This window comes from Mangifera indica, chromosome 5 (genome assembly GCF_011075055.1).
Source record: "Mangifera indica cultivar Alphonso chromosome 5, CATAS_Mindica_2.1, whole genome shotgun sequence".
Lineage (NCBI taxonomy): Eukaryota > Viridiplantae > Streptophyta > Magnoliopsida > Sapindales > Anacardiaceae > Mangifera > Mangifera indica.
Genome location: NC_058141.1, coordinates 15,009,594 through 15,022,935, shown reverse-complemented (window position 1 = coordinate 15,022,935; position 13,342 = coordinate 15,009,594). Strand labels below are relative to the sequence as shown.

Below are 13,342 nucleotides of genomic sequence, written 5' to 3'. Positions count from 1 at the left end.
AGCATCATTGACCACAGAAGGAAAGGGTTGATTCCTCTCCCCTCTCTTTTTTTGATTCGTTTGCAGGAACATGAGAAGGAGAGCTAAGTTTTTCCTTCCCTCAGTTTTCTCAAATTTTCATTGGCAACTTAGGCTTTCTTCATTATATTTCTTAGTCAACAACACCGGTTGTGTCTTAGATTTTTTGGTCTACCAGAGAGGAAGGGAGAAATTGTTGAAGATAGGGGTGTAAGTGTAATTTTTCTAAACTTAGAGGGTGGCTAACATGAAAATTTTGAGAAGATTAGAAGATGAGTATGAGAAATCTAGGTAGGGGGAAAATGTCATTTTTCTAAAAATGCATTTTTTCAAAAATTTTGGTTTTCCACAGGTATGAATAATAGATATTAATAAAGGTAAATTAATAAGTTATAACTAAATTAATACAACATGTTAATTTTAACTTTTGATGAGCAGGTATCTAAGTTTTTGAAGTTGAGGGTGGGAGTTGTGATTGTATCAAACCTTGGGTGGGACAAATCCTTGGCCAAGAGAAAATTAGAAACCGTCCATCCAGCTACCCCTGGCAGACCCATGAGCACCCCCATCAGCCCATGGCCTCACATATGACTTCACCATATGCCAAATCTCGTCCATGAAATTGGAAGTGGTCTCCCCTGACCCCGATCTTCATAAAATCTAATCTTCATTCAAATTCAAACATATTGAGCTTCTAGATACAAATAATTCTCTTTTCAATTCCGGTGAAGACACGTTATTAAGCAAACAAAAATCACTTAAAATAATTTAAAGCCAATTCAAACAAAAATGGTGCTGCCGTAACGGATAGTGGTCAATTATTGAAACATACCCGAAAATTCATGCAATTTTCTACCCTTCGTATCAAACAAGCCTTATCTTAAAAAAAAAAAAAACATATTATAAGAATGATTAATAAATTTATTTTAATTAATAAATTTATCAAACAAGCATTATATAGATATACTACATTGTACCAATACATTATAATATGAAAAAAAGTAAGATATATGTTTCTCTATTCAATTTTTGATCTAAAAATACCTTTATACCCTTAGCTAGTATTATTAACAAGGTATTAAGAAGTGAAATGACTATTATGTGTGTGCGTGTATATATATATATATCATAATTTCCAAAATTATCATATAAACTCAAGTTAACAAATATTAAAATAAACTTTTTTAAATATCCAAATTACATAAAAATCCATTTATTTTCTCTTCTTTTTCCTCTTTTTTCATTTTTAAATAAGAAATTATGACAAATGATGATAGTAATTACACCAATAAAAGTACAGATATGAGTGTTATTCACTTATAATAATATTTTAAGAGCAAATTATAATTTTTTAAAATTTTAAAAATATTATAGATGTTAATAAAAATTTTCGGGGTTTTAAAAATTAAAAAAAAATTAGAAGTGTTTTAAAAACTTCAATATATCCTTCAATATTTTAAAAAAATGACATTTATATTTTAAATAACTGGACAAACTACAATAAATTAGGTATGTAAAATTTATATTATAAATTATTGGGTAATAATATTTTCAAAATATATTAAATGTCAAAATAATTTTCAAATGAGCAACACCATGATTAGAGTTTTCAAAAGAATTTAGAGATTTAATTTGTGAATTTTTAAAATAATTTAAGAATTAAATTATCATTTTCAGAACGTTTTAGTATGATAGGTAAAAAGGTTAATTTTTTAAAAATTAATAAATAATAAATTATTATTTTATTTTTAAAGAAAATTTGATCTGAGATGAAAGAAGCACCTGGGGGGGACAAACCTTTGGTGAAAAAAAGAAACATAATTACTAGAGTAATTTAAAACCCATGCGACTTTAATTATAATAATTATTTACCCAGTGTAACGCAGCCAACAAAACATCTAATTCTAATAGAAGACTAAAGCAATTCTCTTGTGGTTCGATTTGGATAAGCCACCAAACTACCAGTCACTGTTTAAGCTTTATCTTCCTCATACAAGTAGCAGCTAAATTGTTACAGAGAAAAGCATGGCGACGCACTTGCCAAAATCTAGTACTTGATATGGCGGCGACTCAAAGAAGGCTTGCCATTCTCTGTTCTCATTTACGCACGACCGATTCGCCTCCAACTCCTACCCTTTTTTCAGGCGTTTCTCATTCTTTTTGCGCTTCCAGTGAACAGCGATTGAGCGATTCTAACGAAGTTAATCAAAACAACGACTGCGTTTTTTGCAAGATTATCCGAGGTGAATCCCCGGCTTTTAAGGTATAATTTATTTCGGGTTCAGAAAATAAAATTACACGATAAATTTATCAAGCCTTTATAAGTTTTAACTTGAATTCCTTATTGCAGCTTTATGAAGATGATATGTGCCTCTGTATCTTGGATACTAGTCCACTGAGTCATGGGTAAGGTATTGCGTATACAGTATTCATTTGATTGTTAAATTTATTCATACTGATAAGAGCTACGAATTGGATCCTCTCGACAAAACTAAAACTTATAGTTAGTCAGGACTGTCAATTTTATTTTATTTTATTTTTGAGAATTGCGTTAACCTTTTATGTCTGAAAGGAAATTTGGGTTCTAATACCTTACATGTCACGTAAGATTATAGATTGATTACATGTTGATCTGATTATTTAGTATAATTTGCTGTGTACTCATTGGATTTGTACTTTTGTTTCTCAGGCATTCGCTTATTATCCCAAAATCTCATTTTTCTTCCTTGGAAGCAACTCCTCCGTCTGTAAGTACCCTTTGAATTGCTTTGGTCAATCTGTAATAAGCATTGCTATGGTTACTTTATGTTATGTAGACTCCTGTAAAACTTTTAGTAGTTTGGTTTTAATGATAGATTTTTCTTGGAAATTCTTTTGTGTCCCTTTGTTGTAAGCCAGCAATTTAATGTATTCATTGACATACCTGCAACTACCTGCATTTTTATCATGGATAATAAAAGAACATTTGAGGATGTTAATATTCTTGAAAATGTGTAGAGATCATATCTTCTTTGAACAAATTATCTCATTTCCTTTTGTTATTTCTGGCCCTGTTTCGTGATGTTATCCAGGTGGTTGCTGCAATGTGTTCGAAGGTGCCTATTATCAGCAATGCAATCATGAAAACTACAGATTCTGGTGTGTATCAAACTTTCTTTGGTGCAGTTGTGATCAATTTATATCTCACTTCCTATCCTTTTTTTTTTTTCGGGTTAATGTCTATATGATATATAAAAATTTGCCATCAGTTGTTTGAGATTTGTATTGTATTGGCCTTGAAAATTTGATCATGTACTTATGTCTTATGAGTTAAACTCCACTTAACTTTAAGGTTTGCCTCTTGAATCTAATGATACCTCTCTCAAGTAAATCCTTGGCAAGCTGATCTAATCTCTGTAGCATACACATAAAAGCCTGTGTGCATGTGAATAAATGCATGGTTATGTTTTTTTTTTGCATGAGTTATATCATCATATGAAGTGCCAGTTCCTAACATATCATGGTTAGTGATTTTTTTTTTTTTTTGGTTGGTTTGGAATTGTATATGAGGTGGCTGGTTTTGGGTCTCTCAAGCAAGTAGGTTAACTACAGGGAGATTAGTTATTTACTTGAAACGGTGATTATTTGTGCATTCCATGATAGGGATTGGGAGAAGATTTAGTTATTGTGAAGATATTTTATTTGACTTTCTTAATAAGAGGAGCAATTCATGATCATCCTCTTAAAACTCAAAAGTATTCTAATTGAAATGCTTTAATGCTGTTACATCTTCAGGAAAACAGCAAGTTATTAAATATTCACTCCAATTTTACAAATCAGTGGATGCTTTTTATTTTCCAAGAGATATATGGATGACATCCTATTGTATAATATAACAGTACTATTATAAATTATCTAATGAAACTCTTCGTAATAGCAGGCAATCTTTTCTTATTGAAATCTGATTCTTGCAGATTCATTCAACTTGCTGGTTAACAATGGTGCAGCTGCAGGGCAAGTTATATTTCATGTAAGTTGTCATTAGTTTCAGACCAAAATATTTATAGTGATATATGTGCTGTTGCAGACAAAAAATTAGCACTTATTTTAATTGAATCAGAAATAGTTTTTCTGTTATTTTGGATATTGTTAAGGTTCATTGAGGAAGACTTAAAGGTCCAATTGATTTTGATTATTGAAATGTGATATTTTCAGACTCATATCCACATAATCCCCAGAAAAGCACATGATTGCTTGTGGGCATCTGAGGTAAGCGCATTGTCACTTTATTTTTTTGAACTGAGGACAGAGCTTTTAGTTGAAAGGAAAAATAATGTTGAAGTCTTGCAGAGTTTGAGGCGGCATCCCCTGAAGTTAGACCAGGAAACTTCTCGACTTGCAGACCAAGTACGGAAACAGTTATCAAACATTTCTGTAGAAACTAAGGGTATAGAATCCAGTCTATCATGAATCCTGATGTTAGTGGGATCAAAATGATTGTTGTAATTTATAACTTACATTATCAGTGTGACATATTATGTGGTTGTTCTTTTAATGGTTGCCTCTCTGTGCCTGTCTCTGTTTGTGTAGTTGATAGAGGGATAGGAGGGATATAGGGCACGATGTTTGAGTGTTAACATCATCCGCATGAATGTTGGTAGCCAACTTTGCTCTAGCGTTTCTGCTCTTTCACGTTCTTAAACAAAATGCAGGTTCAGTTGCAAATTTACCCGAAAGTTAGCAGTTGTGAGTTTGGATTTTCACTAAACCTTGGGTTGGAATAAGTCTTTTGGCCATTTATATTTTGTTTTTGAGTATTTTTATTAGGTTATAAATTGATTCAGATAAATATTTTTATACGTGCATATATTTTCACACCATAAACCCATATCTTGTATCGCTACTGGTCTTGCTTCACCAAATACAATTTTCTATGCATAATTACTTTTTGAAATTGAGCGCGGCTGGACTGCAAAGGGCTGGAAACAAGCTGAGTCTAGCTCATTTTTGGCTTGTTTTGGACTAAGTTTGGTTTTGGCTCACCGAGCTTATTCAATCACATATTCGTGTTCAGCTTACTTGATAATTTTATTGTTCGTGTGCAGTATGCACTGTTTCCTGCTTGCATTTCAAAATCGCTTTTCAGAGAGATGAACAGTAAATTTAAAAAAAAAATCAGATTAGGGAAATTAAAATGGAATAAATTCCGTTCAATCGGTGAAACTTTTGGATTAAAATAATAAAAACATAGGGTAATAATTATAGATTAGAAGGTCAGTGGTGAGAGAGACGTGCTTCAAGTTGAAGAGCATCCATACAAAAGTCTCAAGAAGTGTGAACTAAACCCACTTGGAATTTTGTTTCTAGTTGAAGATGATGATGAGAATTGCTAAAGATACATCGGAGGAATGCTGGAGAATCGAGGAGAAGTTGCAGTAGCAACAACCACAAAACAGAGAGTGAACGGGAGCCTGTCGTCTCGTTGGTAAGCCTATTGTCTAGCCATCTATCTTCTCGGCTTTCTGGTGAACGGCTGAATGCATAATATAGCAGAGGTGGAAATGTCTTTAGGGCTGGAAGGAAAGAAAGTAGAATGCAGAATGTGAGAAGCTGAAAACGCATTTAAGGCTGGGACTAGAAGGAAAATGAAATATATTTAGATAAGGTTGGGAACGACATCGTTTGCTAAGGGTTTAAGCAAGTTATATTAGGCTCATGAGCTAAGCGAATTGAGCACGTCTCTAGTTCAGGTTTGTTTTTAATTCTACTTTTCAACTCATACTCTGATTCGTGTTTAGGCTTATCTAAACTAAACATGTTTCGAGTTTAAATAAACTCACTTTAAATTCAACTCTAGGTGCAATCAATTACAATTGGAATATAACATTTAATAGCATACTTGAATGATTTATGTCACTATCCCAATTTGATTTACTTATAAAAGGAGTCAAATATTTCTCTCATAATCAACCATAGTAGAAGACATTAATAACATGTATTTTTCATATACAATAAAATTATATTTATAATTTTTATATACAGTTTTATCCATAAATAATAATATATTATTATATAATTAAGAATTGATTTGTTTTTAACTTTTAACTATTTAATTATATAATAATATATTATTTTTATAAACAAAAATTATACATATAACAATACTCTTCGATATATATTAAAACATAGTGATTCGTTTAAAAAGTATTTCCTCTCACTTAATAATTTATATTATTTTCCTTTTCCTGGAAACTAGTGAGAACAGTAGAAGATAGAATGTCGACCACAATTTCTAAACAAAAAAACAACGCCTCTCTTTTTATATTTTGTTGAGTCATTTATAATTCTGTAATTGGTAGATCATGAATGAATGATTAAAGGAGTTAGACTTTATGTCCAGTTGTTCTAGTGTTCTAATTTTGAAGAGCACAATGATGATTTAAAAACTGACGTTGATAATTTTAATTGAATTGGGAAATAAACTTAAAGATATTATCACTTTTTCTTAATAGAAGGAATCCAATTTTTCATTTTTTTTTAATTAAAACGGTCAAAATTTTTTATTTTTTTTAATGATTCAAACTTTCATTATTTATTTTTAGTGACATGAAATTATAATCTGATTCTCAATTAGATGTGGTGGGCAACAAGCCTGATCCTCAAGGCCCAAGCCCAAGTTGATAAAATTAACATCACATTTTCATTTTCTCTAACGGAAAATGATTTAAAATATTTAATAAATAATAATTTAAATAAAATAATATCAATAATAAAATATACATAATACTGTATATCAATTAATTTTAAAAATAAATAATAAATAATAACATCTTCTCATTATAAACTATCACCTTAGATTATATACAAAAATTTATATCATATATTTATATATATAATTTTCTCCATGAAATATGCACTACGTAGTTGTCCAAGATGCTGTAAAAGTTGTGGCAACAACCCAATACCATTGCGCTTTTATTATTGTGTAAATGCAAATTTTTCTATGGAATGGATAAAGACTCAAGTCGGGCATAAAGTCTTCAACAGTGAACGAAACGCGGTAAAATTGGGCCAATCAAAACACGAATTGACTTGGGCCAACCCAATGACAACCAATCAAATTCTACCGTGACCTAAAAAGTGTTCTTCATTGTCACTTTATCTTTTCTCCCTAACAGATTTGTCTTTTAGTTTTCTTTTTCTGACCCAATGTGCTTCTTCGGTCTTCCCTTCTTCGTCAAGTTTTCACCTGGAGGTCTCTTGAACAGTCTTGATCCCTTGCAAAACTCGTGGTTTCAAAAGCAATTTACGACATACTTTTAGTGTAGAAACTTGTAGAAACGAAGATAGAGGACGATATTATAGATAAAGAAACTCGAGAAATAGAAGAAAAAAAGTCAACCGATAAGTACGATGTCGTATAGAGAGAAAATGGAGACTGGATCAGCATTGACGGGCGTGGCGAAGCAGGCGGAACAACTCAGATTAGATGGAAAGCTCTATTTCTCAAAGGGTCGTTTCGGAGCTGCCATTGATGCCTACACTGAGGTAATTCAACCATTTGTTTAACTTATTTTATCTATAAAATTATTAGTTCGAAAACCGAGAAACGGAGGCGTTTTTTGATGTTGATTCTCGGATGAATATGTGGTTTGGTCTTCATTGAATTCGTAGGCGATTACCCTGTGCCCTAGCGTGCCTATATATTGGACGAATCGCGCTCTCTGTCATCTCAGGCGGAAGTATGAGCACTGAACTTTTTTTCACCTTAAATAATTATATTTTTGTTTATGTTTTTATGATATTATTGCGTTGAGGCATTTGGCTGATTGGTTAAACTGTAGTGATTGGACAAAAGTTGAAAACGACTGTCGGAAAGCGATTCAGCTTGACCACAAGTCAGTTAAGGTATTTATTCTGTGTTCTTTTCGTTTCTTGAAATTGCTTGAATTTTTCTTTCATCTGAAAGCATTGAATTTTGTTTATGTTTCATGACAGTTAACTGTGTCTAGTTGTTTGCTTTCAATCTATCTATTGATGGTTGTTAATCATTCTAATGTCATTTCTAAGTCTCTGTAATGGGTTAGTTAACAGCAGGAGTTTTCTTATTACTAGGCTCTTGATAGGATTATGATCTCAGATTCTTTGTGGCCAATCCAAGCCTATGTTCTTACTCACTTGCCTCTGGCGCAAAGTTGTAGATTTTGTATTCACATTCATGTTTCTATCTCATTTGTCTTTTATTTAACTAGTTATTTCATTTATTTCACCCTTTTGTGTGAATATGGCTTTTGTGCATGAGTCTAACTATCTTGTTTTTCATGTTTCCCCCTTTTCCAATTTATTTCATTTTCTTTATTCTGTTGATTAACTTGTTGTGCACAAAACTATTTTAGATACACAAGCTATGGTGAGGTTCTTTCCGAGTAGGTCTAGTACATTCAAGCACTTCAATTGTTGAATAATGGCATGCCATCAATGATACAGAATTTAGCAACCTTTATCACATACATTTACCCTTGGTTGACTTGTTGAAAAGCATGGCTTGCTTTCAGGTGACTTTTGCTTAGAATGAGCTACCTTTTGGCTCAGCAAATGCTTCTAGAAGTTTGAATTTTTAACCTCATGTCCTATCAACTTCTGAGAAGGCATTGTAGTTTAGAGTGTTAAAAGCTGAGTGGTTCAGAATTGTGCTGGTTTTTACTTGTAACTGTGGTTGTCTTTAAGTTGCCAAATTGACGTGATTTAAAGTTTGGTTTAAGTTTTCCTGCTTAATGGACTGAATCAGGGTAATTTTGAATAAAACTTGAGCTTCAGTTTAAGAATTGAATGAAAAGAGGTGTAGAATGGCATGGACTGCGGCTGAACCTTTTGTAGTTATAAATAACAGTGTTGTTATTTTTCAAGTAGGAGGGAAGGGGAGGTGCGGCTGATAGATCAGAGTGAATCATTGCATTTTAAGCTATAGCTCACTCCTTACAGGCACTTGAAGATGTGCATGGACCATGTATAATCACAACCACAAATACAAATCACAGAGACAGTACATCATTATGATTTGATTAATACTATATGGCGGTGCAAAGGCAAAGAACTGTAACAATTCATGTTTCTCATGACAAAAATTTATGATAACCTTGACACATGAACATATAAAACAAGCTTAGTTTATAAGACATTCTAATAATGAGATAGATGATATTAAATCAAAGTTGAATTTAAAAAAATAAAAATAAAACAATGCGCATGAACATATAAAATACTGCATGTTATCATTTTCTCTTTTTTTAATTGGATTATAACAATCTTACTATTTTAGTTGTTTTGTTACGTGATAGGGCCACTATATGTTGGGAGTTGCATTGCTAGGGAAGAGCAAATATTCTGAAGGAGTCAAAGAATTGAAGAAGGTGCAGAATCATTTTTTATGCTGGATAATTCTTAACTTTTTGTTAATGTTTTTACAAGGGAAAATATTCTATTGGTTTTTAATCTAAGCATTGGAATAATTTATGACTGAGTTCATTAATTTTTGTTATTATTATTATTAGTATTACTGCTGTTTAATATCTTTTTATTTAGTTTTCAGCATATTCAGTATACCACTTTTATGCCCAGTTTCTTTGCCGGGAAAAAGAATGGTAAACTGAGCATAGGATGCTATGTTAGTACAGTGATTTTTCTTATTAATTGCAGCTTTTTATCTTGCCAACAAAAATGCTGTTAAATACATTGGTACTTTTCTTCTGCTTTTGCTTTTCACAATCCATTCTTACCTGTAAAATGATAGAACTAACAATTATGTGGATAAATAACCGGCTTATCAATAATATCTTTTGGATATTTAAGAATTTACTGATGTTTTAGGTTTCACTTATTTTTGCAATAATAGTTCAATATCATGGAGTTGTTAGTTTTGGTATTACATTCATGTGTTATGGTTTTGTTAACTTAAACTGAGCTGTCATTTGTGCTGAGTGTCTAATGTAATCAAAACCGTTTCCTAGTATCAATTGGAAGTACCAATAGTTTGGTGCTGACTGAGCTTGATGTTTCTTTGCCCTTTTCATTGCACATAACGATACTAATGATCTGATTCTAGTTACATGCTGTTTCTTTGTAAAAGCATTGCTCTATATTCTTATTGTAAGCATCTTCTAGGAGCTCTTACAGAACGTGGTTTTGCAGGCATTGGATCTTGGGAGAGGTGCAGACCCCAATGGTTATATGGTAGAGGATATCTGGCAGGAGCTTGCCAGAGCAAAATACTTGGAGTGGGAGCAAGCATCCAGTGAACGTTCATGGGAATTACAAAGCTTGAAGTATGTGCTCCCTGTGAGTTTTGACCTTTAATGTTGAGAAGTTTGGTTTGATTATCTGACAAAAGTAGATCTTTGGTGTTGCTATGTGATGCTTCATGTAATTTGTTTCTCTGTGTATCAGGGAAGCTTGTGAAGCAGCTCTTGAAGAAAAGTATGCTCTTGATATATCTACAGCAGAAGAACCATCAGATGAAGTTACTATTACCCATTCGAGAAACATGGAGGTTCTAAGACAAGTATTTAATAGAGCTGCAGAAGCTGACACACCTACTGAAGTGAGTATCTGGATTAGCTCCATTTATATATTTTACTGTTATTGTTGGAGAAACTGATTTGGTGTTTCAGGTGCCTGACTATCTATGCTGTAAAATCACACTTGATATATTACGTGATCCTGTCATTACTCCTAGTGGAGTTACATATGAGAGAGCAGTGATCCTTGAGCATCTTCAAAAGGTAACAGTATGCTTTGGTTATTGCATGGTGGTATTTAATGTTATCATACCTTCACAGACCCTCTCTAATCTTCAAATTAGGTGGGTAACTTTGATCCAATCACAAGGGAACCACTCAAGGAATCCCAGCTTATACCCAACCTGGGAATAAAGGAAGCAGTTCATGCATTTCTAGATAAACATGGTTGGGCATACAAGACAAGTTGAAATTTAGTTGTATTGATGTGCTCAATGTGTGCGGACTATTGGAGCAGAGTCAAGTTTCTAGACTTCTGGTATGAGTTTTTTGTTTTATGTGCTATATGGGTCATTGAATCATTAATCGAGTTAGGTAATTATACAGTGTGGCGTCAATGTGCTAGCCATAATCTCTGGAATATGTGATCCTTTTAATTGTACAGAGATTTTATATACAATTTAGTTCCTAACTTGGTATGGTGTACAGTATTTTTTTTGAATCATATGGTTATGGTTGAGTAGACATGAATAGATTGTTTCTTTCTAATGATTTCTGGGTAAATTTCTTCCGTGTGTATTTTCCACCTAATCACTGACCTTGCAAAGATGAAAATAAGGTGCTAATACTCTTCTGATTTATGTGGTGATAGCTTTTTTTTTTTTTTGGTCTCTGTGGTGGAGATTGTTTTATCCTTCCTACCAATGGCAATGTGGGTCTTTTTCTGTGTGTATAATATTAACACTTGTTGAGTTGTGGAAAGGGAAGAAAGAGGGGTGGTTGATGTCAGTGGGGCTACCAATTACATTAGTAAATAATTTTAGTGTGGCTCGGCGTCCACCTTAAACGTATAGCCCAGGAATAGAGGTGCTATGTAATGAAATGAAATTTGAAATCTAATAGAAATGGTTGAAGCACAAAGGGAGGGATTTATAAGGATGCTGGGCAGCCGCGTTCAATGCAATGCATTGCTGTCTAATGAATAAAGCGTAGGCCGTAGGACTGTAGGAGTCAAACATGGTGTGCTGCAATGTTGCACAATGATTTATCTTTTTACTCTTAGAAGATTATGAGTGACTATTGAGTGCCTTTTGAGCATGGCACGTTTCTTCTTTCTTTTTGGGATAATTCTGTTCAGGCCAAATGACTATACCCCAGCCAAATGACAATTTCTCACCTGTTATCGACTGGTTATTATTTCCGTCATGGTTGTGAGAACCGGTGTTAAGTGGGAAAAACCGTTTTTAATAATATTTTGGAATAGGGCACTGCTGGATCGGTGGTTTAACGCTGGTTTTTGGTTTAATCCAGTTCTAAATTAATTCGGTTCAACGAATTATACATAATAAATTTTAAAAAATTATAAAAAGGGTAAAAAGCCTAATTCGTTCGACTGTGTGTCTTTGGCCAATACCAAACACATCCGGCCAACCAAAAACTTACAGAATTTGACGATATTTAACTGTTCTTCGTGTTTGTGCCGTTCAGTCCAAGTTTGCTTCTTCAAATTCGGCTCTTTCTACCGAAAGTTATTGTACATATTGGCACTTATTTATCAAGTTTACTACTACGATTAAGTCTCTTTCTAAACTCATTATGTTGACTCTCGTTTTTTAATATTTGCATAATCAGAAATCTTAGGAATGATGGTTTTCCCAACTTCCCAAACAATATTATTATATAATATATTAATTATAATTTGCAATTTAAACTTTTAACTATTATATAATATATTACAATATTCCTAAATCATGATTTGTGTTTTATTTAATCTGTTCTTGTGTTTTGCTTGATATAGTAGATTTGATTTTTGTTTTGATTTGTGTTATAAGGGTTATGTTACATAATTAATTTGTAACAGTATTTTAACAAGTGTTTTATCAAATTTTAATTGAAAATTATGTATAAATTAAAATTTAATATGTAAAATATAATCAAATATAATTTTTGTAAGTTTTTACATAAAATTAAAATTCTAATTAGATCAATCAGTCAAAATGGTTCGACTAATTTGATCATAACCAATACTCAAAATCATTTATGTTTTGATCTGATTCTTAAAACTTTGATTTTTATTGATAAAACTGAATTGTTATTTTAAATCGAGTAAAAAATATTTGAAAAAATTACCCAATCCAATTCTAACACGTGGTCAACATTACATTGGACCACAGTATTGGTATTTCTTCTGTGCTTCTCAATTCTTTTTTTGGCTATTTTAATCTTTTATGAGACAACACAGTATCGTACAAACCAAGCACAAACTTCAACCACTACGATCAGCTTTCGATGTGAGAGAGCGAGGAATTAAGCTAAGGCTAACATGCCAGTTGTTCTATGGAAATGATGAGGTGTGATGTTGGTAAATCCCATAACTCAATTTTTTTAAGCCCCTTTTGTTGAGTCTCAACTCGCCACCACAAATTTTCAGTCATTGACCTTCGTGATGGTGTTTCTATTACTTGATAAATACACATTGGATAACTTTTTTATCCTCTTTACGACATTTAAAAATTCTTGTGTTCTATCTCGATAAGATGGTTATCCATTTTTAACAATATTTATGAATAAATTGTTAATAATTTAGTCTGAATAAAATCCAAAACAAATGA

General features: G+C 32.4%; 2 protein-coding genes across 3 annotated transcripts; both read left to right on the top strand.

Annotated features, from left to right (window-relative positions):
* Nucleotides 1-1,905: 1,905 nt before the first annotated feature.
* On the top strand, nucleotides 1,906-4,552 carry LOC123216097 (adenylylsulfatase HINT3). 2 transcript variants are annotated; one of them, XM_044636462.1, is made up of 7 exons: nucleotides 1,906-2,281; nucleotides 2,369-2,424; nucleotides 2,708-2,765; nucleotides 3,090-3,156; nucleotides 3,972-4,027; nucleotides 4,213-4,266; nucleotides 4,340-4,552. In XM_044636462.1, exons 1-7 carry the CDS (start codon nucleotides 2,078-2,080, stop codon nucleotides 4,352-4,354), a joined length of 510 nt encoding a protein of 169 aa, XP_044492397.1. In that variant the 5' UTR covers nucleotides 1,906-2,077; the 3' UTR covers nucleotides 4,355-4,552. The 2 variants fall into 2 exon arrangements, with proteins under 2 accessions (XP_044492397.1, XP_044492396.1); XM_044636461.1 differs by having other exon boundaries at nucleotides 1,907-2,281; nucleotides 4,348-4,552.
* A 2,663-nt stretch (nucleotides 4,553-7,215) lies between these two features.
* Nucleotides 7,216-11,255, top strand: LOC123217698 (E3 ubiquitin-protein ligase CHIP). Its single transcript, XM_044638800.1, has 8 exons — nucleotides 7,216-7,545; nucleotides 7,672-7,739; nucleotides 7,842-7,905; nucleotides 9,336-9,407; nucleotides 10,186-10,319; nucleotides 10,441-10,594; nucleotides 10,665-10,775; nucleotides 10,856-11,255. Exons 1-8 carry the CDS (start codon nucleotides 7,411-7,413, stop codon nucleotides 10,979-10,981), a joined length of 864 nt encoding a protein of 287 aa, XP_044494735.1. The 5' UTR covers nucleotides 7,216-7,410; the 3' UTR covers nucleotides 10,982-11,255.
* The last annotated feature ends 2,087 nt before the right edge of the window (nucleotides 11,256-13,342 follow it).